The sequence below is a fragment of the Archocentrus centrarchus genome, chromosome 19 (genome assembly GCF_007364275.1).
Source record: "Archocentrus centrarchus isolate MPI-CPG fArcCen1 chromosome 19, fArcCen1, whole genome shotgun sequence".
Lineage (NCBI taxonomy): Eukaryota > Metazoa > Chordata > Actinopteri > Cichliformes > Cichlidae > Archocentrus > Archocentrus centrarchus.
The window spans coordinates 28878383-28904593 of record NC_044364.1 but is presented as its reverse complement, the minus strand read 5'-3'; the positions used below and the strand labels follow the sequence as shown (position 1 = coordinate 28904593).

The 26211-nt window shown below is 39.7% G+C and overlaps 4 protein-coding genes across 5 annotated transcripts; 1 reads left to right on the top strand and 3 right to left on the bottom strand.

Moving 5' to 3' along the window:
- Positions 1 to 7252: 7252 nt before the first annotated feature.
- On the bottom strand, positions 7253 to 14165 carry LOC115798619 (sterile alpha motif domain-containing protein 3-like). 2 transcript variants are annotated; one of them, XM_030755523.1, is made up of 7 exons: positions 13912 to 14165; positions 13037 to 13080; positions 10343 to 10439; positions 9213 to 10169; positions 8873 to 9040; positions 8657 to 8752; positions 7253 to 8249 (listed from the first exon to the last, which is right to left on the bottom strand). In XM_030755523.1, exons 4-7 carry the CDS (start codon positions 10164 to 10166, stop codon positions 8049 to 8051), a joined length of 1419 nt encoding a protein of 472 aa, XP_030611383.1. In that variant the 5' UTR covers positions 10167 to 10169; positions 10343 to 10439; positions 13037 to 13080; positions 13912 to 14165; the 3' UTR covers positions 7253 to 8048. The 2 variants fall into 2 exon arrangements, with proteins under 2 accessions (XP_030611383.1, XP_030611382.1); XM_030755522.1 differs by lacking the exons at positions 13037 to 13080; positions 13912 to 14165 and having other exon boundaries at positions 10343 to 10736.
- A 1256-nt stretch (positions 14166 to 15421) lies between these two features.
- LOC115798605 (interferon a3-like) lies at positions 15422 to 16454 on the top strand. Its single transcript, XM_030755507.1, has 5 exons — positions 15422 to 15568; positions 15700 to 15783; positions 15904 to 16053; positions 16162 to 16239; positions 16341 to 16454. Exons 1-5 carry the CDS (start codon positions 15437 to 15439, stop codon positions 16437 to 16439), a joined length of 543 nt encoding a protein of 180 aa, XP_030611367.1. The 5' UTR covers positions 15422 to 15436; the 3' UTR covers positions 16440 to 16454.
- Positions 16455 to 19367: 2913 nt separating this feature from the next.
- Positions 19368 to 20289, bottom strand: LOC115798263 (interferon a3-like). Its single transcript, XM_030755049.1, has 5 exons — positions 20143 to 20289; positions 19953 to 20036; positions 19719 to 19868; positions 19551 to 19625; positions 19368 to 19466 (listed from the first exon to the last, which is right to left on the bottom strand). The coding sequence occupies exons 1-5, from the start codon at positions 20272 to 20274 to the stop codon at positions 19368 to 19370; spliced, it is 540 nt and encodes a 179-aa protein (XP_030610909.1). The 5' UTR covers positions 20275 to 20289.
- A 4332-nt stretch (positions 20290 to 24621) lies between these two features.
- Positions 24622 to 26211, bottom strand: LOC115798262 (interferon a3-like). The gene is made up of 5 exons (XM_030755048.1): positions 26080 to 26211; positions 25691 to 25774; positions 25066 to 25215; positions 24823 to 24921; positions 24622 to 24720 (listed from the first exon to the last, which is right to left on the bottom strand). Exons 1-5 carry the CDS (start codon positions 26209 to 26211, stop codon positions 24622 to 24624), a joined length of 564 nt encoding a protein of 187 aa, XP_030610908.1.

Here is a 26211-nt window from a genome sequence, read left to right as displayed (position 1 = left end):
ACTTAAGGCGGCTCATAGCGTATTGGCGATTGTTAGGAAGATGCTTTCGTGGCTGGCGGAATGGCAAGGGAGCTACCCAACTGTTGGAGGAATCCTGGAAGAATTCATTCTGCATTATCTGAAGGAACAGGAAATCCTCCACTGATGGTGCAAGCTTGCTGTCATCCTTGGTTTTCTGGAAAACTGCATCTCCCAAGTTCTCACAGCTTGGCTTGTAGCATTTGGGGTTTAGAGGAAAGCCGATTGATTGGATCTGATGGGAGGGGCAGAGTTTCTCCTTCACTTTAATGTGGGTTTCACATGGAGGAAAATAACTTGTTCTGCCATTCTCCAGAACATGAGTCTTAAAGGTAGTAACTTCAGGTCTGTGGGAGCTGCCCAGGCACACATCACCAATGATCACCCATCCTAAATCCAATTTCTGTGCATATACTGCATCAGAGGGCCCCGTGATTTGTTTCCTTACTTTGTGGACCCTTAGCAAGTCTCTCCCAAGTAGCAGCAGGATTTCGGCACTGCTATCCAACACTGGAATTTCATGGGCTATTGATTTAAGGTGAGAGTGACTAAGTGCGGCCGCAGGAGTGGGGATCTCATCTCTGTTATTGGGAATCATGTTGCACTCAATGAGAGTGGGCAGTGGGATGTTGAGAGCACCATCTACAGACTCAACAACAAACCCAGTCGCACGGCGACCAGCTGTTTCCCCGACACCTGAGCATGTTTTGAGAGTGTATGGGGTTGAGGGACCATTAATGTTGAACATCTCGAAGAACTCGGAGCGTGCCAATGACCTATTGCTTTGGTCATCCAACATGGCGTACATCCTTTTGCTCTCTCTATGGCTGTCAGCAGGGTAAAGGTTTACGAGGCATATCTTAGAACAGGATTTGCCACTAAATCCCTCTCTACACACCTCAGTGCAGTTAGATACAACTGCAGCTTCTGGAGATCCCATCTCCCCGCCATTCTCTGTAGGGGAACGAGAAGGTGTGGGGGTAGCTGGAAGTTTGTCTGGATGCAGGATTGTAGGGTGCTTGTTACTATGGCAATCGGAGCATTCAACCACTACATCGCAGTTTCGAGCTATGTGCTTGTTTGAGGCACAGCATTTGAAACAGATTTTGTGTACCTTCAGGATCCTTTTCCTTTCATCGAGAGGCATTTCTCTCAGTCCTCTACACTTACGTAAGGGATGGGGTTTATTATGCACTGGACATATCTTCTCTGGGTCCTCAGCAGTGGGTGCTGTTTTGGACAGGGAGACGTCAGTTTTATGTACCGAGACTGGTCTTCGGTCTGTGATGTGGCTCTGTGAGAACTTATCCCTTCGGATTGCAGTAGAAGCAGTGGAAAATAACTGGAGACTGAAGCTTGGGTCATTAAGTGCCTTTGCTTGCTTGCGCACAAACTCTAAGAAGAACGAAAATGGTGGAAAAAACACCTTGTGCACTTGTTTGTAGTGTGAACCCTCCATCACCCACCTGTCTTGAAGCCCATATGGCAGTTTTTGTACAATAGGATGGATGCCTCTAGCAGTGTCAAGGTATGACAGGCCTGGCAAATATCCTTCTTGTTTTGCTGATTCAATCTCAGACAGCAAATCATATAGCTCCCTGAGCTTATGGTGCTCCTTAAACCCAATTTTTGGGAATCTTTCTAGCTTTGCAAATAGAGCTCCTTCGATAGCTTCTGGCGACCCATACAGCTCATCCAATCTGTCCCATATGTGTTCAAGTCCGACCGATGGATTTCTCACATTGACAGATTTGATGCGTCGAGCGTGCTCAGAAGACTCTGCTCCTAGCCATTTAATTAACAGGTCAGCTTCTTCTCCTGCTCTCAGAGCTAGGTCCTCAGTAACAGCAAGGAATGATGATTTCCATGCTAGATAGTTTTCAGGCTTGTCGTCAAATTTCACAAGTCCTGATGACATTAGCTGGCTGCGAGCTAAGTATCTGGCTAGGTCAATTTGGGCTGCATCACCGGAGCAATGTGGAGCAGAAGATGGATAATGGTTTCGGGTTTCTAGCTTTGATGTGTATCCTGGCACTCCATTTATATTGTGTGACTGATGTTGATGTGTAAAACCTTGGTTGGAATGAGTGCTGTCATCCTCAATGTGACTAGGAGGCTGGGAGCTTTGCAAGACTGTTGATTTATCTCGTAGTTTCTTGTCTCCCTGTGTGAGAGTGTGGTTACTCTGTAGTGAGGGTTCAAATTTTAGTGATGGTCTGCTACCGCTGAGATGACTGTGTTCCCTAACATACTGTTCGGTACGTTGTCGGGAACCCTGTGTGGGTGTTAGCTGCGTTTTGCATTCACTTGTGGTCTCCAGATTTGCCACTGCAGCCTCCATAACTGCCGCTTCGGCAAGTGCAGCCTCTGCCTCTCTCTCCTTTTCCAAAGCTTCTAGTGTAGCCTCTAAACGGGCCTTTTCCATTTTTATTTCTATCTCTCTCTTTGAAAATGCAGCTCTGGCCTGAGCAGCTTCTGCCTTTGCACGTGCCATAGCAGCTGCCATAGAAATACTTGATACAACTGAAGCTTTACTTGAATGGGATGTCGTGGATTGGGTGTCAACATCCTTTACTTTGTTATCCATGTCGAGCAGGCAGGTATTACCTTGATTCTTTCTTGTGGTGCTGCAGCTGTTGCGCCGGTCTCACTGCAGAAAGTGGTTCGGCTGGACGCTCACAATCGCAGGTCTCCCTTTTCACTGTACTGGCCTCGCAGAAATCTCCATTCGGCTATCCAGCAAGCTAAACACCTCCACACAATAAATCCAGGACACCCTGTCGAACTTGAGCGTCTTTATAATGTGAACGGTGTGAAACTGAAATACAATACACAGAATAGTAAATACACGGGAAGTTTAGTACTTCAAATGCACGCATGTCTAAAACAAAGGTGTTTAACATATAGTGTCTGCCATATTAAACGCAGCAGAAATATGACCTTCCATCAACTAATGTATTTACAACAAATATAATCTTCATATTCAATACAAATTTATATATTTGATAAATTGTCTCAAACTGCAACAATACCAAATATATACTTCCAGTTAAACATCCTACTTACAGGGAATGCCTTTATGAGGTCTAGAACAGCAGGATTGCATGAGATGGTGAACGCATGAAATACAGCAGCCTTCTTGCTGGTTTCCGTGGGCTTCTACCACTTCTGGTCATCACTTCCTGTCACATGCCATTTACTGACAGTCTTAAAGGGACAACAGCTCTTTTAGGGCGAAAGCCCAAAACAATCCCGATGAGCAAATCCACACCTGCATCCAAGTCATGCAATGCAAATCTGCTCAGATAGGGCCATTGAACAACATCCTCTTGCCTTGGAATGTTTCCTCGTGACACTGGCATTGTGGTTTGTGTCAGAACAGATGGCAGTTCAATGAAATCATCTCTATCAAACCCCGACACTTCCAATCCAGGTATGATAGTGGTTTTAACATCTTTAATCTGCCCCATTGTCCTTAACAGAATGTTGCTTGGTTTGCCTGTTATTCCCAACCTTTTTGCCAAACTAGCAGTGCAGAATGTACCTGAACTCCCAGGGTCCAGAAAAGCGTACGTATGCACTGTCCTGTTACTCTTCTGGCTTTTCACCTTCACCGCAACAATGGAAAAGACAGCACTGTCCTCCTCACCAGCCCCTATATGGCCACATGTTTGCTGATGTTCCAGTAAAGCAGGGGTACTCACAGTTCCACTTGTCTCCTTGACGGATGCTGTTGTATCCTCCCTTTCAACATGCAGGACAGACAGGTCCTTGACTGGAACTGTGTGCATTTATCCAGAGTATGGTTGGCGTGGTGGCAAAACAAACACTGAGTCTGGTTACTTTGACGAGGAGCAAAGTTTCTCCTGTTATTGTCTTTAACTCCATTCTTTATTGCAGTGACGCTGGTTGCAAAGGCACCTCCTTTTCGCCTCTGCTGTGAGTGAGTGGATGCTTGTGCTTGGCCAGATGAAGATGTAGCCTGGATGTTGCCATACAGTGGGTCTGAAACAATTTTGGCCTGTTTTTCAATAAAGTTTACCACATCAATGAACACTGCTCTGCTTCCAGTCTGGTCATGAATGTCACATGCAACATCTCTCCAATTATCTCGCAGCTTGTAAGGGAGTTTCATCACGATGGTCCTGAGGTTTGCTGGCATATCCAACTCCTTCATGTACTTGACGTGCTGCACTAGATTGGAACAACCTCGAAGGAACAAAGAAAATGATTGCAGTGCGTTTACATCCTCAGGTTTAATTGAGGGCCAGTTGCAGATTTTATCCATATAAGCAGAAGAGATTTTATGTTCGCTGCCAAAGTGTTCAGTAAGGAGTGATTTTGCTCTCTGGTATCCTTCTCCGGGGGGAAGATGCTGACAACTTCTAGCCAGATCTCTAGGCTGCCCCCTTGTGTATTGTTCCAAGAAATACAAGCAGTCACTAAAGTTGTTAGTTTTATCCTCCACACAATTTTCAAAAGCTCTCGGAAAAGATTTGAACTGCAGAGGGTCACTGTCAAACACAGGAATATTCCTCATGGGCAAAGTAGATGCTGCAGTTTGCTGGACTAACAAAGCAGTGATCTCATTTTGACATTGCATGATTCTCAAAGTGTCCTGAGTGGGATGGGATTGCTGTTCTACACTAGGAGCATCATGTGTCATTTGTGTTATTGTTGTCCAGTTTTGCGGAGCGTCTGCAACTGGTAGCTGTATTATTTCAGGATGTTTTGGCTTGACAGTGACAGCTTGACAGTCTAGTGGAGATTAAGATATGTTCAAACTGGTCAGCATATGGATTTAGTCCAAATTTCTTTTGTAATTCTGCCCTTTCAACATATGAATACATGCCATCTGAAATTTTAGAGCTGCATTTGGAGCTTAGCTTCAGAACCTTAAGCTTTGCATGAATCTCCTTTAATTCAGTTTCTAAGGCCAGTTGTTCCTTTTCTTTCCTTAACTGCTCATTTTCCAGTCTTAGTTTTTCCTCTTTTGCCTCTAGAAGATGTTTACTGTTTAAGGCGGCCATGTGCTCCATTAATGCTGCCTTTTTAGCTTGTGCTTTAATTTTGGCAAAGGTGGTGGATGATGTTTTAGATATTTGAGAGCTAGATTTAGAAAGTCTTATTGAACATGTGGGATTAGAAACGCTATCCTCTGGCTGGACATCATCAGAAACATTACTTTGATTTTCAGCAGCACGGTTATCATTGGACTGTTCATATGAATGTCCAGCATTAGACAACCAGCTCTTTACATCCTGAATGAAGCTTGAAATTACAGTTACAGTTTACCTGTTTCTCCATATATGTAAATACATATGTAAATATTTGATACAAATCCCACAGCCATGTATGTATTTGTACATTTGACACTTAGACAGTGGAATGTCATAGTACAGAACAGAATGTCAGATTATTATGATGTCACAAGATAATGTATCATAGCCTCATACTGTAATGATCGTAGTGTGTGTACTTCTGTATGCTTATATGTTCCGCGTGTCTCCGGTGTGGCGCGGGGTTTGCTAGTATAAATAAATGAGGTGATGGTGTTCACCTGTGTGTTCTTCTGTCCAGGTATGCTGTTACTGCACTGGCAGCGTGTTTGGGATCACTGTCATGCTGAAAAATGACAGTCGGATGCTTTCCAGCTGTTATTGCACGGAGCTTCAAAATCTGACAGTACTTTTCAGTTTTCATAATTCCTTCAGTTTTGACAGTAAAAATAAAAACATCAGCATCTTTATTGATGCTGCAGGAATAAAAAATATTTGAGTCTGTCAATAAGAAAATATACACAAACATATCAGTGCTGTGTCTGCAGACCGCCTCCACAGAAGAAAAGGAAAGCGACTGCGCGTGAGCGCCACGTCACTGACGCACCTTTACTCTGCTGTTTACACTGCAGTGTGAAAGTGAAGGATGACGAAAGAGCGCAGGTATGAATGAGCAGGTAAGTTTGTTGCATCATTTCTTATGGCCTACATCAGACTGTCTGTCATTAAAAAGCTCGCTCTTCTGCTGCACTTGTAAACACAGGTGTGATTATTTGTAACGGGCTCATTCAAGGACACTGAAAGCAGCAGTCGCAGTATTTGTAACGTATCATTGTTGTGCGCATCATCAAATATGTGACCTCTTTAAATAAGTAAGAACACGGTGACAGGAAGTTCATTCATTCATTCTGGCATGATTATAGTTTTGCTTTACTTCTGTCTTCACGGAAGTGACGTCTCCGCTGCAATGCACAGCGCTCTCTCTCCCTCTGAGGGATTTAAAGGGCGAGTTTCCACAGCTGACTGTGTTCTGGATGCTGACTTATAATAAGAGGAAAGTAGAGATACGCAGCCAGCTGGTATAACATAACATAACAGTGCAGACCGGTTTTCCTTCTGTCCTCTTCTTATGGTTACACGGTGACTCCCGTCACTCATATATTGAGTTAAAAAAAAAAAAAAGAGCGAGAGAGAGAAAATAAACACACATTAAACAAAGTTAAAAATGATCTCTTTCCCCATTTTTTCAATACTGAAAATCGAAGTAATGGACATAAGGCTCCGTGAGGCTTGTTGCTCTTTTCAACATGTTTTTATTTTGTTTTCTTGGATTATTAAAAATCAGAAACCAGCAAAATAAACAAAACTGCAGCTCTGAATCAAAACACGGTCATCCCCACACTTCACAAAAAGCTCCTGTATCAGTTCAGCTGATGCAACAAAACAAACACACACTGAGCAGTTTTCCTCTGGATGAATCCTGCCTCCACACTGTAAAACCCAATAAGTTAATTCTACTCAAAATTTTTGGTGAAACTGATTACATAAAATATTTTAAGTAACCAAGACTCAAAAATAAAAGTTAAATAAACACACAATATGTAGTAGCTCTGAATAAATATTTTTAAGTAACACTGCTAAATGTTTTCATGTGAAATGCACATTTGTGATTTGGTACTATCTACTTGTTATTTTGAGTTTCAAGTACAAATCTTAATCAAGCATAAAATGCTTAAATTTTCTAACTACTTTTATGAAATAATATTTAGTTTTCAAATGTTAACCATTTTAAGTTTATGGGACTCAGTTTTTAAATATCAGATCTGTCTTTTAAATTGGATTTCTGAAGAAAAATGCAAAAAAAAAAAAAAAAAAAAAAAATTACACATTTAAAAACATGAGGCAATATAAATTTCAGTTACAAATTTATTAAGTAACTTTACAACATAGCTTGTCTAACAAAATGTCTTAACAACCAGACAACCAAAAACACAAAGTGCCACAGGGGGAAAGGGCTGAAATCCTCTTTCACAATTGACAATTCTTGATGGGCAACAGTAATAAATGACAAATTAAATTCCCTTGCATTAATTTTCTTTAAAAAAAAAATCCCTCTGGCAAAGCCAAAGAAATGTTATTAGAAAAAAAATTCTAAAACATCCACTTTACGCACAAGCTTACAATATAAGCAATAAAGAATGTCCTCAGTATTACAACAGTATTTTGAGTGGATAAACAAATGATTTAAAAAGAAAAATCTTAGATCAAATCCTGCAACATCAGATGGGAAATTTGAATTAAATTACAGTAAAGCTAATACACTGAAATATTACTGGGAACCTTTTTAATATGCTAATCCAGTGGTTCTACAAAAACAGCAAAGGATTACTGTTAAACATGTAGAACATAACCATGCTGTCACCAACAGGAATAAAACTTTACATAGAAAAATACTTTAGAAACTTTAGAAATACATAAAACTCTTTTATAAAACTTCAGTGCCTTATGTCAGTTACGTAATGAAGTACAACGTGGAGTGTGTAAACAATATTTTCTCTATTCATTTTTTTTTAACTTATCCAGACTGAAAAATGATAAATTGAAGTACTTGCTTTAACAGGCACTTCAGGGTTGTGTTGGGACCCTGGACATTATTCTGCTGCCAACAGGTCATTTTTTAGACTTAGCACTTTAGGCTTCAACTTCCCATCCTCCAGACCCATCAAGACTTTCTGAATAAAGTCAAATGTGTTAGCCAAACATTTTGGGTAGTTTAGATGCAAATAATACTACAAATGCATCAGCCAGGGTGGGGAAATCAATGATTATGTTACCCTCAATCAAAACTGCGATCTTCTCGGGGGAGAAGAATGTTGCATCAATGGAATTGGCTCTGATTAAGAGGAGTCCAAGTGGCACTTCCCTAATATCTGGTTCGTCGGAGTGCGTCATCTACAAAAGAAAAGGAAAAAAAAAAAAAAATCCCTACACGTTAGATCATTTCTATTCCTCTTAGCCTCATCTATACAAATTACATTTCTGGATTATACTTAGCTCAGAAATAAAGCAAACAAACAAGCCAAAACACACCAAAGTTTCAGCAAAATCATACATTTTCATAGTAATAACTAAAATCCATGGAAGGTCTAATTTTAAGCAAGGTAAACTGTACAGTGATCTATGGTTGGGCTAGGAAATTATAGAAAATAACTGGTGTTTCCATGATGTTATATGGACAATGTTGTAGACCGATCCAAAGGCTGGCAATACTTCTTCTCACACTTTCAAAGTGTTATGTTTTGGAAAATATGAACAAGGTTAATACAAGGATATTGTTGACAACTTTGTCCAAAACTTACATCCCAAGTTTTGATGAAGGTGGAGGTGTCTTCGTGCAAATAGGGAGGAAGGGCGTGAAGCACAACAGCGCGTCGAACATGGATATCAGCTTGTTCCTGCATCATGAGAACATTTTTTTTAATTCATCAGTTTACCTAGTCAAGAATGGTATATAAAATAATAAAATAGGTAAAACTTAATAAACCTCAAAACAACGAAAAAGAAAAAACACTAACCTGGAGATCATAGGTTCTGAAGAGCTGAGACAGAACATCAGACACTTTCCCTGTGCGAGCAGCTTTCTTTCTGAATAAGCTCTGGAGGCGGGGGATATGTTGGTCCAACACAGCATAGAAGTGGTTCTTCAGGTTGAGGTTTGTAATCCTGTGAAACTCTGCACAGATCTGAACACAAAGGATAAATTTACAAGTTTCAATTAGTCTACAAATCTTTGCAAAATACAAACAAATCCTTACACTACCAAAGTATAATTTGTATTAATTCATACAGACCACTTAACAGAAACGAATACAATATAAATCTCGTTATAAATATTATTTAAGGAAACATTCTTACCTGGGACTCCATTTTCAGAGCAGGCCAGCGATCCAGGATCTCTGCTACTGGTATTTCATCACTGATTATCTCTTTGCGTCGCAGGGCAAAGGTGGTGTGCATTAGCTTTGTCAGCAGGCTGTGATTCTTTTCACTTTTCTTGACTTCATCCACCATCTGTAGTCTTAGCTGGTCAAGGCTAACAGCATCTTCACCCCTTGGGAAATTTGGCAGAAAATTAACTTCTGCCCTTTTAGGTCTTTTTATGTTAGTGTGTGGTGACTGTTTGTCTGGGTCATTTCTACTTCTCTTTCCCGAATTCACAGCTATCTCTTGAAAACCAGCCCGACTCAACTTAGCACGAAAGTTACCCATCTTAAACTTCAGGCTATTTTTCCATCCATACCAACCCGTCTGTGATCCAGGCTCCTTTAGACAAGGATGTTTGGTGATGAGAGCTTCGGCTACCATTGATACTTCCCGATCACTGGGGTATGCTTTAAAACCATGCATTTTAGCTGCAAGAGTTTCAAGAATGTCATGCTTTTGTCCCCTAGACAACTTGAGAACCTTTCCTGTTCGCTCATAGGCAATATCCCCCTCACCAAGTAGAAGTTCTACCTCATAGGAAAAAGTAGGAATAGGGAAATCCTGAGGCCATCTTTCAACCCTGTCTGGAGTCATGGCATGGGGTAGTATTATTGGGTCATCTGACGCAACTGAACTATCATCATTCTCTGGTCTCACAACTTTTACAACAGCTTTCTGTGGAAGCTCCTCAATATCTACAAGTGAACAGAGCTGCCTGTCAAAGTCTGGGTCTTCATATAATAAGCTAAAGTCACAGTCAAGGTTTAACCTCTCTTTTATAATGTCCTTTAGCTCATCTACTGATTCTGGGCGTGAGATTAAAGTCAGTTTTCTCACAATGTCCGCTGAGACATGAACATGAAGCAGTAGGGCTTGAGCAGCCATTCCCTATAAATAGACAAAGGAAAATAAAGAAGAGTAATTAAGTTTTAATATTTTTTTTTCATGGCTGCATGTGACTTATTCTGAAAGCAATACTAATCCTACCAGTGTCTGATCAAAATAAATCTTTTTTGTGTCAACAACAGATGTCCATCAACAGTATATGCTGTCAGACTTACTGTATCATTTAGTTCCGACAGCTGAAACACCGAAAAGCTGTCTGTTAATGTCAGCTCAAATGACCTCAAATGCTCAATATACCAGCATTCGTAATTCCTGCAAAAAAAGAAAATACAATCATTTGCAAGCAGGATATGTTCAATTCTGCTGAATGTTGGAAGCCCTCCAGTCTGGCCTGCAGAGACAAACATTCCATTTGCATACTCTGTTCCATTTAAGGACACCCTGTTTGTGGTATATATGTTTTGGCTGTCTGTCTTTGTCTTGATGAAATCTTGTGCTACTTGGGGCAAAGTTGCAACTTGGACACAGGTGACACTTGAAGCTTGTGCTTGGGGTTTGAAAAACAAGGGTGCATTGAGGTGATAAGCCATCATATGCTGATGCCTGGTTGCAAGTGTTTTCAAAACATTCCTGAAATTCTTTGTATCCTGGATCACTCCCTTGAAAAAACGATGTTTCCCCTCAAATCTCATGGTCCATAAGTGAATCAGAGGACCGAAGCGCTTTATTAGCTCAGGGTAGTGCTCAACATAATGATGCTTGGGTTTGAGCCTAAAATCAGGAAACACAGTTTTAAGGCCTTGTCTATGCTCCCTTATTTTGGTTTGCAGGTACTGAATAGATTCTTCTGTGAAAGATGGAGACAACACAAGCTGCACAACTTCTCTGAGATCCATCAATGTAGCCCATACTTCATCCTGCTCAGGGATTTTACCTCCCACCATAAGTGGTATTAATCTCAACAAGGTGGAATTTTCATGGCCATTTCCCCCAATGCTTAGCTTAGCTGCAAAATTTTGGGGGATTGGTTGGGGTCTGTCAAGTCTGTCTGAGTGCTGGTATGGAAATGTGCGAATTTTTGTATTTAGATATTCCAAAGAAAAATACTTTCGTCGAATCATTTCACCAATGCACAGCGCCAACTCCACAGGCACAATCCCTTCAAAAAGATCATGCAGTATATCTGGTGGGAAACCAGTAATGGGATGAAAGTGCTGCAGTGCTTTTCTGAGAGGACAATCACTTCTAACACCAACATGGTTTAATTTATCTCCTTGTACGGTTTTTTCCACAAGAAGATCATGAGACTCCATTGTTCTCATAGTGAATTTGCCTTCAGAAACTTCTGTGGTCTGCATCTGATCTGCAGTGCAACAACAGAATCTGCAAAAATTATGTGTTCTGAAAGACTGGACAAAGCCAGCAAGACCATGAGCAGCCAAATTATCAGCTACGACATAGAGCACAGAACCCTTGATGCATTCACCAAGGGTTTCAATGAAGATACCCTCCTGCTCCAGAGTTTGCAAATCTTTCATCAAAGGGGAAAGAACACTTTCATAACCATGCTTCTGCAGGTCAGAAACTTTGCACAGCAGAGCTAGTTGTATAACATGTAGGCTGGACCTGTACTGACTTGGTAGATTGGCAAGTAACCAATAAACTGCAGTAAGTTTGTGGATCTTTCTAGCTGTGCCTAAAGGGTTGGCTAGCTCAATGTCATCCACATACAAAATCAGTGAAAACCTCAACTCTCCTGCTGCTGACAGAAACAGGTTTTCTTTGAAATATGTCCCATCCTCACAAGACATGTACACTCCAGATGGTGATTGTCTAGCTTCTTTGATTTTATCAAGAATATCAGTGTTTTGGAACAGAGACTGGAGCATCTGTAAAACTGGGACATATACTACTGTGGGACCACTAGAATCTAGAGTGTACTGTACAGGCATGACTAGAGGGTAATGACTCTTCACAAAGGTTTTTCTCCGCTTAGCAGTGGATAACTCTGCACCTGCTGTAGCTGCATTAACAAAAACATTGGTGTTCATGACAGCTTCCACCAACTCATTCAGTACGACTTCGCTCACTGACTGACTATGCTGGTGCAGAATGTTGTTAATTGAGTCTCTCACAAGAGGTTTGGACAGTGAAAATATCTGTAACAAGTCATCTATAATGTTCTGTATGGCTGTCTCTGTCACATGAAGAACACTATACATTTTTAAGAAGAGGGAAGCCAAGTTGTTTTTTAACTGAACTTGCAGTTCCCGTGTGTCATGTGTGGAATCAGGAGGATTAGAAGAAGGACTTCCAAGTTCATAGTCATAGTTTGATGGACCAGCATCCTCACATTCAACATTATGCTGTAAAGGATGGCTAACAGTTTCTTCAAGGATAATTTCACACTTAAAGTCTGAAATATCACCATCAGAATGACACCTACTCCTATGAGTATTGAAGGAAGAATACACATTAGTACGGTAGTAACAATGTTTAAATGGACAATCCACTGTCTCATTCTGTTTTAGGTGTGTCCTTAAGTGACTGAGAAGATTTTTATCATTGAATGGTTGGCTGAATCCACAAAGAGGGCAAAGGAATGCGGCACTTTGATCTCTACTTCGCACAACTTTCTGAGAATGTATTCGTGTTATATGAATTTTCAAAGCATTCAGTGACTGAAATGTACAGATACAGTAATCATATGGACATGGCAAACGACTGACTGAGGAAACATTGTTATGATGTAACCGATAGTGTTCAAGCACATTTAGCTGTTTTTCAAAGATAAGGTCACAAAGTTTGCACTTCAAGGCCATTGAATGAGTTTATGTTTACTGGTGTTCTATACTAAAGTAACTGTGAAAGTTCTATCAATGCTTTGTGATTTTTAGCAATCAACATACCAAAATGAAATCTTGGTACATCAGCAAGGAGTTTCAGCTTCAGCCTGAAAACAGAGAAAGAAGCAACTGTGTGTTATTTCCAGCACTTGGAAGTATCAATGACACATTTGGCCTAATCAGTTATCATTCAAACACTACAAATGCAGGTGCTCTAACAACCACTTTTTAAACATTTGCTAATAGCATGTAATAGAAACCCCAAAAGGACAAAAAGTCACAAACTAAAAAAAAACTAAAACAGGGATAAGGAAAACTGAAGTTAAGAATAAAATAAAGAGGAATAAACCTATTTGGCAAATATATTTATGGATTCACCCTTAATAACGTTAACCTAAAATAAACCAGGCAAAATGAACAGTTTGATAGTTCAGGAGATCAACTATGGAATTTTAAAATAATTTTTATGTATCATTCTGTGCGTACAATTATGATGCCCCAGTTATGTATAATTCCAGAGAAGGAACATGGGTTTCAAGTTATATCAGTGAGCAAAAGGGTCAGCCAAAGACCATGTCCATAAATGTTTTAAGTGTGAAAAAGCTCAGCAGTGCACGCTCTGACTAAACACTGAATCCAAAAGGCAGTTTATAATCTGCAAGTCAGTTTAGTACTCCAGAAATGGCTTCGGAAAACCCATTTTAAAATAGTAAAAGATTGGAAAATTATGCGCAGGGCTTTCCTGTAATGCAGGCATGCAGAAGACACTGGGGTAAAGACACCAAGATCATATACTAGAACCTATTTTCTACAACGCGACGCGAAAAAAAAATGACTCGTATCACATTTCTTAAATGCCTGCTACAATCGTACATTTATGACAATGAAGATTCATGCTACAACGGAGAAATATGGTTTTCAGATAAAATAAAACTTACCACAAAAGCGCTCCCAAAGACAAAATTGCTGCAATGGCGGTAAATGCAGCTAGCGAAGTGCAGACCGTTAGCTGCTCCAATTCAAAAGTCTGTAACATGCCACAGCACGACGTCCTCTAGCCAGCGTCAAAGGCAATGCAGTAAAAACACCTCCTGTAGCCAATATGACTTGATTTCTGTTTGGATATGAACGTTTTACAAGTTCTGTAACGACCATGAATTTGGACGAGAAGCGAGGATTACAAGATGGCGTAGGTTTCCAGTACCTCATCAAGAAACAGAAGGCGGACGTACGTACGTAGGCACGTAGGTGACGTCAGGGACAACTCTAATTATTTGAGGGCTATGTCTGAAACTAATCAATATAATCAAGTACTGATAACTTAAAAAAGAAATTGGTTCAAACTACTCAGAAAAATAAAGGTGTATGAACTTATAACAGGTTTTTAAGTAGTTGCAACTCATTTTCTTTATCAAACTATTACTATTCGGTCTTACAGTGCACCTGAGCTGTCAGATATATCTGTAACTGTGACTTTGTGACAGCGCAGGATTCAAACCGCAGCAGAGAGAGAGGGGCAGCATCAACGTCAATCTTTCCATTAAGGTCTCAAGGAGAACCCCTCTTTCCGTAAAGGTTACGATGTTCCCACATGTTCCACGTGTTCGCCATAAAACCAGGTGAAATATCACCGACCAGTTCCTGTGAAATAGAGTGACAGCGCAGCCGCGCAATCACGAAGCCGCTTTTGTTTTCTCGTTATAAAAACTTCCCTTTTATGGCGCATATGGCTACTGTGCAATTAGACCTGGACTATTACTGAAGGCGGATTATTATTTACACAGAAGCAGCACCAACAACACAAAACATACCACATTGTTCAGCGTACACACACACACACACACACACACACACACACACACACACACACACACACACACACACACAAATCAAGGCAAATGGAGTGAATTTCGTACATATGTAAAGCGGAATATTCTAATTCATTATGAGTTACACAGATTTAAATAAAGTCGCCATTAATTAATTTTAATGCTGTAATTTTCTAGACTTTTCCTCAAAGCAGCGAAAATATCCTTAATTGTTTACTATCAAAGGAAAACTATTCCAGTGATCTAAATAGAAGCTGTTATTATAAATAAATGATCGGCCGTGATTTGTGTTTGTTGTCATGTTTTATTTATTTATGTCTGAGATATTTATTATAGTTTCTGTAGGAGTCCTTCTAATGATGCAAATAAATCTTTATCAAGGGTGATGGCTTAAAAAAAGACCGTCTGTCATCAAATGTTTGATACAATCTTTCATTTAGATGCATAATGGAAATGTGAAATGTCCAATATTGCAGCCTCTCTGCAGGATGAGGTGAAATCCGCTGTTCGCCTGCGGGATTTCCAGGTATTAGAAAATGAAAAGTGCGCTGTGCTATAAATGCGGAGCTGCAGGTCTGCTCCATCAGAACACCAGGAGAGCTCCGAGTTTGCTCCATAAAGGCCGTTTTTAAAAATGATCAACAAGATTTTCTTTGCCTCTCTGTTCCTCGGTCTGTTCTCTGCAGGCTCCTCGCTGAGCTGCAGATGGATGGATCATAAATTCAAACAGCACAACGAAGAAACTTTGAATCTGCTTGATGCCATGGTGAGTGCGCTCCTGTTACTGCTCTAATGTCTAAACATTTATTGTCTGATTACTTAAACAGTTGTTTGGTTTAATACTTATTTAAATTTGGGCTGTTTGTTAAACACTCTGTGTTTGTGTGTGTGATGCAGGCTGATAGCTCCACTAAGACCACTGAAGTGAAGGACGCTGTGGCCTTCCCTAATCACCTGTACCACCAGGCATCAAACTCATCAGTAAGTCAACCTCAGCTTTTACTTCTTAAAAACAATGTTTTCAAAGAGAAACCTGCTCTTATTGGAGCAGTGGTGGCAAAGTGTCCATGAAGCCATCTGAGACTGTTGTTGTTCTTCCAGGCTGAGGAGAAACTGGCTTTATCAGCTCAGATTCTTGAGGAGGTGGCTGCCCTGTTTGAGGAGGATCACAGCTCTGCATCATGGGAGGAGAGCACAGTGAGGAACTTTCTCAATATTGTGAACAAACAGGCTGAAGAGCTTCGCTCCTGTGTGAGTTCACTTTCACTGACAGCTCGGACTCAGGATTTCTGTTATGTTCAAATATCATATTTTACACGGCACATGCTCAAAATGCTGTTTTTCATGCACTGAATTTAGATTGGGAGCCACAAGAAGAAGAACACAAAGCTGCGCATGTATTTTAAGAGGCTCTCACATCACGTCCTAAAGCAAATGGTAAGTCCACATTTTTCTAGGTTTAGATTGAATTATTTGGGTCATAACTATTTGCGTATTTTTTTAAAATATTGATTACGTTCATATTGTGGTGTCTGCAGGGTCACAGTGCTGAAGCCTGGGAGCTGATCAGGAAGGAAACCAAAGACCATCTAATGAGAGCGGAACAGCTGACGTCATCTCTGTGCTCCGCCCACTAAAAACCTGTCTGTCACGTGAAGGATGTTTTCATTTATTAGCATTTTTATTTATTTCATTTTAGGTTTTAGCTGCTTAAATTAAATCATGTGTTTATTTATTAGAATATTTATGTTTTTATTGTTGAGAAAGATTTTTATATCTTTTTAATCTTCATAGTTATTTAAGTCAAAATTATTCGTGAATATTTTAATGATTCCTTTCATATTGTCTGCAGTCAGTCTTTGAATTGTTCATTTATTCTTTTGTTTATTTATTCATTCAGCTATTTATATGTTTATTGCTTGTTTGTATCTTTAATATTGTTTGAGTGATGTTTATTTTTACTGTTTAATGTAAATGAAGATGTTTCTACATTTTTCAAACTGCACTGATCAAAATTGAATATTGTGTATTTCATGCTATAGAATTAAAGGAGAAACTCTTCCTGAATCCAGAAATGTTTGTTTTTAGGACTTTTTCATGAATCAGAGGGACGAAGAATTTCCTTTTAAAGAAGAGGATCTTATAAGTTCCTCTGATCAGATTTCTGTTGTAATTATTCTCAAAATAATTTCTCATCATCAGCGTCTGAACACACAACCTTCAGGTGCAACATGGTCTTACATTTTCAAACTTCCAAACTTACAAAAGTTCATTTGAGCACAAAAAGAAATTCAACCTTTTTACATCCATTTTAATTTTAGTCTAATTGTGAAGCACGTTTACAGGAAGCACATGACGACCAAAGTGCTGCAATTAAAACAAATTCAGCCAAAATATTAAAGTCTAAAATCAATAAATTTAATGTTAAATGAATCATGTCTGTGTTTAAGATCTGTGAGCAACACTTTGGATCTTTAAACTAGTCAAAGAGATCTGAGCAGGTGAGCTGCAGCATAAAGATGCAACAGGTCAGCACTGTTCCATTCAGGTTTTATCAGTAAGTCCCAAAATATCATAATTAAACCTAAAGTGAACTGCTGAAAATATAATGATACAGAACTACATACAAGTCATTTCTCTATATTTTACTGGGAACAAAAGGATGAGCTGATGATTGAATCGCAGCAACAACCGCAGCCTCCCAGACACTGTTCAGAGGTGAGCTGTTGTCCTTCACCATCAATGTCCTGTTTAAGGGTCCACGAGTTCTCAACAGGGTTCAGATCAGGTGAGGAAGGGGGCGGAGTCACTGGTAGCAGAGTGCCTAAAGGTACAACTTAAAATGGGCCCTTTGTTCTGCTGGCAACACTGTGTGTGTGTGTGTGTGTGTGTGTGTGTGTGTGTGTGTGTGTGTGTGTGTGTGTTTTGTATGGGTGTGTGTGTGTGAGTGTGTGTGTGTGTGTGTGTGTGTGTGTATCTGTGTGTGTGTGTATGTGTGTGTGTGTTGTGTGTGTGTGTTGTATGGGTGTGTGTGTGTGTGTGTGTGTGTGTGTGTATGTGTGTTTGTTGTGTGTGTGTGTGTATGTGTGTGTGTTGTATGGGTGTGTGTGTGTGTGTGTGTGTGTGTGTTGTGACAGCCTGCTTGTAACAAAGTGTCCAAAGATACAAACAGGTATTTCTTTATAAATCTGAGCAGAAATATTAACATGTTTCTGATGTTTGATTTTACTCAGTAAAAATAAAAACAAAAACATTGTCGACCTATTTCACTTTGTCAATAAGAAAAACTTTGTTGACTTTAACATAAAAAATAACAAAAAATATTCACAAATCAATAAATAAATGTAACCAAGTACAATGAATGAAAACAAAATGCTAATAAATGAATGCATCCGTCATGTGACAGACGGGTTTTAGTGGGCGGGGCGCAGAGATGAAGCCAGGTGTTCTGCTCTCATTAGCTGCTCTCTGTGTGTGGTTCATAATCTGAATTCATAACAAAAGAAACAGGAATTGAAAAATATACTTGACATATTTCAGCTGTAATGTATTCACATTACCAACGACTCAGGACCAAAGTGTTAAGTACAGTTAACTTACACAGGAGTGAAGCTCGTCAGCCTGAAGAACAATATTATAAGTAATAATCAGTAATAAGCACAGTATTTATTAAAGTATGTATTGCATGTAGATGTATTTGTCTCGTGGATTATCTAGGCCACAGATTAATGTAGACTTAACATTGATTTCAAAACACATGTGCAGCTTTGTGGTGATTTTAGTGCCTCTGAGCCTGACATGGTTGTTGGTGCCATCGTGGATGTGCAGCCGACACGTTTGATGCTATTTTGTAAAAATGGACAAAAAGTCTGAGTAATGTTTCCAGCACCTTGTTGAATCGATGCAAAACAAAATCTGAAGTCAGATCTGAAGGTAAAAGCAGGTCCTGGCTAAATGCTGCACAGGAGAAACTTTGATCATTAAGAGAATAAACAGACTCGGCTCCTTTCTGCTGTCTGCGTTTTCAGAGCAGGAGGGACTGTGAGCTACCAATCAGAGCCAAACATGCTGCACCTGTGCAAATGTGCTTGATGGAAAAGGAAGCAAAACAATAAACATTTCAATTTGCAAGAATAAATATTCTGTTTTTATTGAAGCATCAAAGAAATGTCAAAGTAAGAATCACAGTATTTAAAAAAGTATAAATAATGAAAAATATATAATTTACTTAAAGCAAAATTAATAACCTAAACCTAAACATGTTGGTCAACACTGAAAATAAAGAGTGATCCAGCTGATCAATAAATACTCTATTAAATAAAGAACGAAAAAAACAAACAAGCAAATAAACAAAGACATTCTTGTTGTAAATTAATTATTGACTTCAACATTTAAAATAAAAATAATATGTTCAGTATAGTTTAATACAACTTTATAAGTAATAAAAATATATTTGTTGATCAACACTGAGAAATAATCACTGATCTGAGCAGGTCATAAAAACGAGGACATAAATAGATTAAAAAATAAATACATGAACACATCCTTCACGTGACAGACAGGTTTTAGTGGGCGGGGCGCAGAGATGACGTCAGCTGTTCCGCTCTCATTAGATGGGCTTTGGTTTCCTTCCTGATCAGCTCCCAGGCTTCAGCACTGTGACCCTGCAGACACCACAATATCATCATTATTAAAACATAGCAGAGCTCTTTAAATAGTAAGAAACACCAAGAATGATGTAAACTTACCTTTTTCTTTAGGACATCATCTGAGAGCCTCTTTAAATACTGTCTGTTCTTCTTCTTGTGACCGCGGCTCCCGATCTAAATGAAGAAAAAGATTGATATGCCTCAGCTATTTTTACCGGGAATTTCTCTCAGTTATGTGAGGAGAGCTGTCAGTGAAAGTGAACTCACACAGGAGCGAAGCTCTTCAGCCTGTTTGTTCACAATATTGAGAAGGTTCCTCACTGTGCTCTCCTCCCATGATGCAGAGCTGTGATCCTCCTCAAACAGGGCAGCCACCTCCTCCAGAATCTGAGCTGTGAAAGCCAGTTTCTCCTCAGCCTGGAAGAACAACAACAGTCTCAGATGAGTCTCTCCCACAAAAGAAAATGGAGTTAGTGTTAGTAAAAGCTGAGCTTGGCTTACGGATGCTTTGGACGCCTGGCGGTACAGATGATTAGGGAAGACCACCGTGTCCTCCAGCTCGGTGCTGTTCGTGGAGTTATTAGCCTGCATCACACACACAAACACACCGAGTGTTTCAGTAACGACGTTTAAACCACTGACTGACATCAATACAATTTAGACATTAAAAGAGTAACAGGAGCGCACTCACCATGGCATCGAGTAGATTCAAAGTTTCTTCGTTGTGCTGTTTGAATTTATGATCCATCCATCTGCAGCTCAGCGAGGAGCCTGCAGAGAACAGACCGAGGAACAGGCAAGCAGCCACAATCCTGTACATCATCCTTTAAAAGCTGTAAACGGCCTCTGATGGAGCAAACTCGGAGCTCTCCTGGTGTTCTGAAGGAGCAGACCTGCAGCTCCGCATTTATAGCACAGCGCACCTTTCATCTTCTACCTGTGGAAAACACCTGCGGCTTTCACCGCAGCATGCGGGCATAATGAGACATTTCAGATGGACGTCAGCTGTAAAGAAATCTTATCGGACACCGAAAAGCTCTGTTATCCTCCAAGTGCATTATAGAATGAGCCTCCTAAGAGCCTGTGTCCACACATTTCGGATTTAGTCTCTAAATTAAACAAAATCATCCACATTTAAGATTCGCGATATCACCATTAATAAAAGATGAATTTACATCATTATAACGGCTTCAGTCAGGACAGACATGTAACCGAATACCTAAAAAAGCGCGACAACAAACACAACTGACGTCTGATCATCGTGTTTGTCATCACAGCCTCTATATATCCCTGAAATATTTTTCCTCTTGATATTAGAAATAAAGTGTTATTATCGAGACTTTAAGGACACGTAACAAATCAATACTTAGATTTAATTGTTTGCTTCTCTTTGACTTATAATGTTTTTGCTATTACATATTTTTAGAAATGAGGAGAACAAATGCAGCTCAAGACTGATGCTTAATTTGAAATGTTTAACCTTTGAGTATTATAGGAATATTATGGGAATATTAGCTGCTAATGCAAACCTGAACAGAGCATTTCTGGAACATTACAAACTTTAAATGAAGTGGAGGTTACAACAATGATCTCATGACTTTGGGGGGGGTTTAGGGTGGCCTCCACATTCACCTCTGAGGTGTCAACTGCGGCTTTCACCTCAGCGTAGGTGGGTTATGACGTCACACATTTCAGATTTTCGTTCAATAAAAAAACCCCAGAAATATCTCACTTTTGAAAAACATGTTATATAAAAACTAAAAATATCGTTACACAATTCAAAGAGATTATTACGCAGTAATACACATTATTATAGAATATTAAAACATAAAAATAACAGATCCTAGAAACATTAGTCTTACAGACACATTACTTTGAGTAGCGCTTCAGATATTTTTAAACTGAAACATATCACCTCTTTTCATATTTAGCTAAATGGAAGCTGCTTGGATTAAATTTCAATAATTCATAAAGATTTTTTAAAGCTATTTTACATTTATGCGCGTTTCCCAGCGTGCTGGTAGATGTAAAAAGTTCTTTAATGATTGGAAGTGCATTAACGCTTTTGAATGGACTCACATTTCATATTTACTTCTACAGTTGTGATTATGCCATAAAAGGGAAGTTCTTACTCGGATAAAATGAAAGCGGCTCCGTGACTGTTCGGCCTGCAGTGACGCTCATTCAGACGAACCGCTCAGTGATATTTCGCCTTGTTTAATCGAGAATATGCGCTTTACCGTGAGAACAGCTGACCTGGAGACGGGGATTGTCCTTCAGTGGGAAAACTGGAGCATGTTGTCCTCCTGATATAAATCCAGTTCAAAATCTCCCGTTTGGATCCAGAGAATGCGCGTTTGCTCTCTGTTCTCTCTTTCCTCGTTTTGCTTTAACTTATAACGTGCTTTTGTTTTATTGCATTATTATCGGTTTTTCCGGAGGACAAGAAGGGTTAACCTAGTTATTAATGCATGTCTGCCCACTGAACATTTCAGCGCAGTAAGCACAGATTCAAATCATAACTCATACATTATGTCAGACAGGCCTGAATTATTATTCTTTAAGAAATTTAATTGTTTGCTCTTTGACTCATATTTGTATATTTCCTCCATTACTTTCATTTGCAGTCAGATTTGTCACGTGTTTGTTCTCTCAGACATTGTTTGCATGCACCTACAGAGTTTTCGATCTGTGGTAAATTTTCTATTGTTGGAATTTCTTGATTGGTTTTGTCTCAATAATTATCCTCGCGTAAAAGTGCAGATCTGCGTGCACAGTATGCATCTGCGCCAGAAAAGGAAAGCTCCTGTGAAGAGAAAATGAAAGCGGCTCCGTGACTCTGCGCCTGCGCTGTGACGTTCATTCATGGGAATCGATCAGTGATATTTCGCTTTATTTCATCAGCGTGAGAACCAGAAACCCTGGAGAAGGGGATCCTAAAATGAGGTTTGTTTTCTTTCATTTACATACAAATGATGCAGAATGCACTCCCGTTACACCTGAGATCTGCGGGCTTTGTTGGAGCGTTTAAAGAACCGCTCAGACTTCTTTGTACAGGTTTGTGGTCTGTGTGTGTTTTACTGTGTATCACTGTTTTCCTTTGATTGTTGTGAAGCACTTTGTGATGTTTATCTAGAAAGATGCTATATAAATAAGTTTTAATTACTTCCTTATATGCTGTGGTTAAATACTTCAATGTCATAAATGTTGCATGGACAACAGTAATACATACTCTAGTAGGCTTCAGAGTATTTAGGAGCACTGTGAGACATCATAAATGAAGTCTGTCATATGTTAATGATATAAATGTTGTTCATAATGAGTTTATTTTAATTTTCATATTAAGAAGAATCATGTCCCCACACCCACCCCCCATGTTTCCAAAGCTCACAGCAAACTTTTAAAGTGATTCAGACACTAGTTTAATCAAGTTTTAGTGTCTTTGGACATTAAGTATTAAATTTATTTTCGTAGAACAGGTGAGCAGTCATACCTCAGTTTGTGTCTCCATCTAGTGGTTGATTAGAGTCACTGCAAACCAGTTCACTCTACCTTTATATAGACCGGGGGTCCGCAAATTTAATACAAAAAGTATTTTAAAGCAATTCTCGACCCAAAACATCACTCTAGAGCCACAAAACATATTTCAGCCTCATGATATCTACTTATTTACACAATCTGTTGTATGTTTGTGGTTTTTAACTTTCATTTTTTACCATATTTTGACTAAAGAATGTCCCAATAAAGTATATCTGCAGCCTATCCCAGCTGTCACAGAGAGAGAGGCAGGACACACCCTGGAATAAATGTTGTCATACTAAATTCTGACTTTCAAGCTTGTTGGAAGTGTGCAAACTCTTGTTTTTGTCTTATATATGTCTTATATTTCCATTCATGTTTGTACGTTTCAATAAATAACTGAACTTGTTTGCCATCTTCCAGCACAATCATAATGATCACAGCATATGTTTGTATGTTTGTAGAGTTCCCATTTCTTCCAAGACGACTGGACCGATCTTGATGAGTTTTTGCCTGGAGCGCTGTGAGTGCCAACATCTATATGACATATGTAACTATTTGATACAAATCCCACAGCCGTGTATGTACTTGTACATTTGACACTTAGACAGTGGAATGTCATAGTACAGAACAGAATGTCAGATTATTATGATGTCACAAGATAATGTATCATAGCCTCATACTGTAACGATCGTAGTGTGTGTACTTCTGTATGCTTATATGTTCCGCGTGTCTCCGGTGTGGCGCGGGGTTTGCTAGTATAAATAAATGAGGTGATGGTGTTCACCTGTGTGTTCTTCTCTCCAGGTATGCTGTTACTGCACTGGCAGCGTGTTTGGGATCACTGTCATGCTGAAAAATGACAGTCGGATGCTTTCCAGCTGTTATTGCACGGAGCTTCAAAATCTGACAGTACTTTTCAGTTTTCATAATTCCTTCAGTTTGGACAAGTTCTCCAACACCAGGCACACACTCTCTGCTGACAGCCTCCTTTCATATTGTTGGTGATTTGAACCAAACACTTCACACGTGGATTCATTCCTCCACTGATGTTCGTGTGTAGTTTCGCACGCCTCAGCCTCATCTCACTGTTTGTCTTCCTTTAGAGCGGCTTCTTGCCGCTCCTGATGAGGCGTCAGTGAATGCAGCACCTGCAGGGTCAGATGCATCTCTCAGGTCCTGCGTCAGCTCCTTGCTGTTTGTTTAGATCGTGACTTTCAGATGATGGGAATCTCCTGCAGAGTTTTTTTTTATAGCTGCCTGTTCTTCTGTTGTCCCCCACTTGTCCAGTTTCCTCCTTTTGAAGGACGCACTGCACACTGTGCTGTTTGTGTTGTTCTTGTTTAAAAGCTGGACTGAAATGAGTGAAAAGCAGAGAATGTCCAAAGAACATGCTTCTGATGTTTGATTTTACTCAGTAAAAATAAAAACATCAGCATCTTTATTGATGCGGCAGGAATAAAAAATATTTCAGTTTGTTAGATAAGAAAATATTTATTGACTTTAACATAAAAAATTTGTTCAGTTTAGTTTTATACAAATTATAAAAAAATAAATAAACAAATAAATAAATAAATGTAACCAACTACTCCATACAATGACATAAATAAAAATGCTAATACATAAACACATCCTTCATGTGACACAGGTTTTAGTGGGCGGGGCGCAGAGATGACGTCAGGTGTTCTGTTCTCATTAGATGGTCTCTGGCTGCTCTCCTGATCAGCTCCCAGGCTTCAGCACTGTGACCCTGCAGACACCACAATATCATCATTATTAAAACATAGCAGAGCTGTTTCACTGATAAATGTCATATCTAAATGCAGAAACAGTGAGAATCATGTAGACTTACCTGTCTCTTTAGGACATGATCTGAGAGTCTCTTGAAATACATTTCTGTCTTGAAATACAGCTGCTCGCTCTTCTTTGTCCCGTGACTGTGGCTTCCAAACTAAATAAAACACAAGGAATGAAAACATATTTACATTTATGCTTCAGCAGTTTAACTTATTCACATTTGTCCGGACTCTGATGGAACACAGATTGAATTCATGGTAAATGAAAACGTGAGAGCTGTCGGTGAAAGTGAACTCACACAGGAGCGAAGCTCTTCAGCCTGTTTGTTCACAATATTGAGAAAGTTCCTCACTGTGCTCTCCTCCCATGATGCAGAGCTGTGATCCTCCTCAAACAGGGCAGCCACCTCCTCCAGAATCTGAGCTGTGAAAGCCAGTTTCTCCTCAGCCTGGAAGAACAATAATTCAGTGTTATTAATATAGCATCAAATCACAACAGCAGTCACCTCGAGGCACTTAAGAAGAACAGACAAGTATATGTTCGGGACACTTTTAGACAGATGGTTTAAAAGCCGAGCAACAGGAAAAAAAACAATATCATGCACATAATAATGAAGATTTTCCCAGAGACAGGATGTCTCTGTTCCCATGGGAGCAAATGTTTGAAACTAAGTTCTTTGTGTTTTGACCTTGAATTACTGCCTGCATGACAGGGAGGTGATAAGAAACACCTCCCTTTAGCTTCTGTATGTACTGAGTGCTTAGACAATACACGTATTCTCTCTGTGGCTGACAATGCCCACGAGCCTTTCATAGCTCAACAGTCTACATAAATATATGTAAAGATGAGCTTTTGTTGAATTTCTACTGCAACACTTTGACTTCTTCCATTAAAGTTTATGTGAAACGTTGAGGATGACTCACTGTTGCTGTGGAGGCCTGGTGGTAGAGGTGATTAGGGAAGTGCACTGTGTCCTCTATCTCAGCATCCTCAGCAGTGCTGGTAATCTGCATCACACACACACACACACACACACACACACACACACACACACACACACACACACACACACACACACACACACACACACACACACACACACACACACAGGGATGTATAAAGTCAAACAACGTTATGAAGTGTGCAGTACGTGTGTCTAAGTCAATATCTGATACTTCCTAATGAAGACTTTAGGCTGAAATTATTGTAGGCTCTTTATCTTACAGGATAAATGTTGAACGTTGTTTCTGGAGCTGGAGCTGATCAGACTCTAAAGAATGACAGTAAACATGATGCAGAGGAGCGCACTCACCATCATATCGAGTAGATTCAAAGTTTCTTCGCTGTGCTGTCTGAATTTATGATTAATCCATCTGCAGCGTAGCGAAGAGCCCGAACTGCACATGCAGAGAAACAGGCAAGCGAAGAAACTCCTTTGGATCAT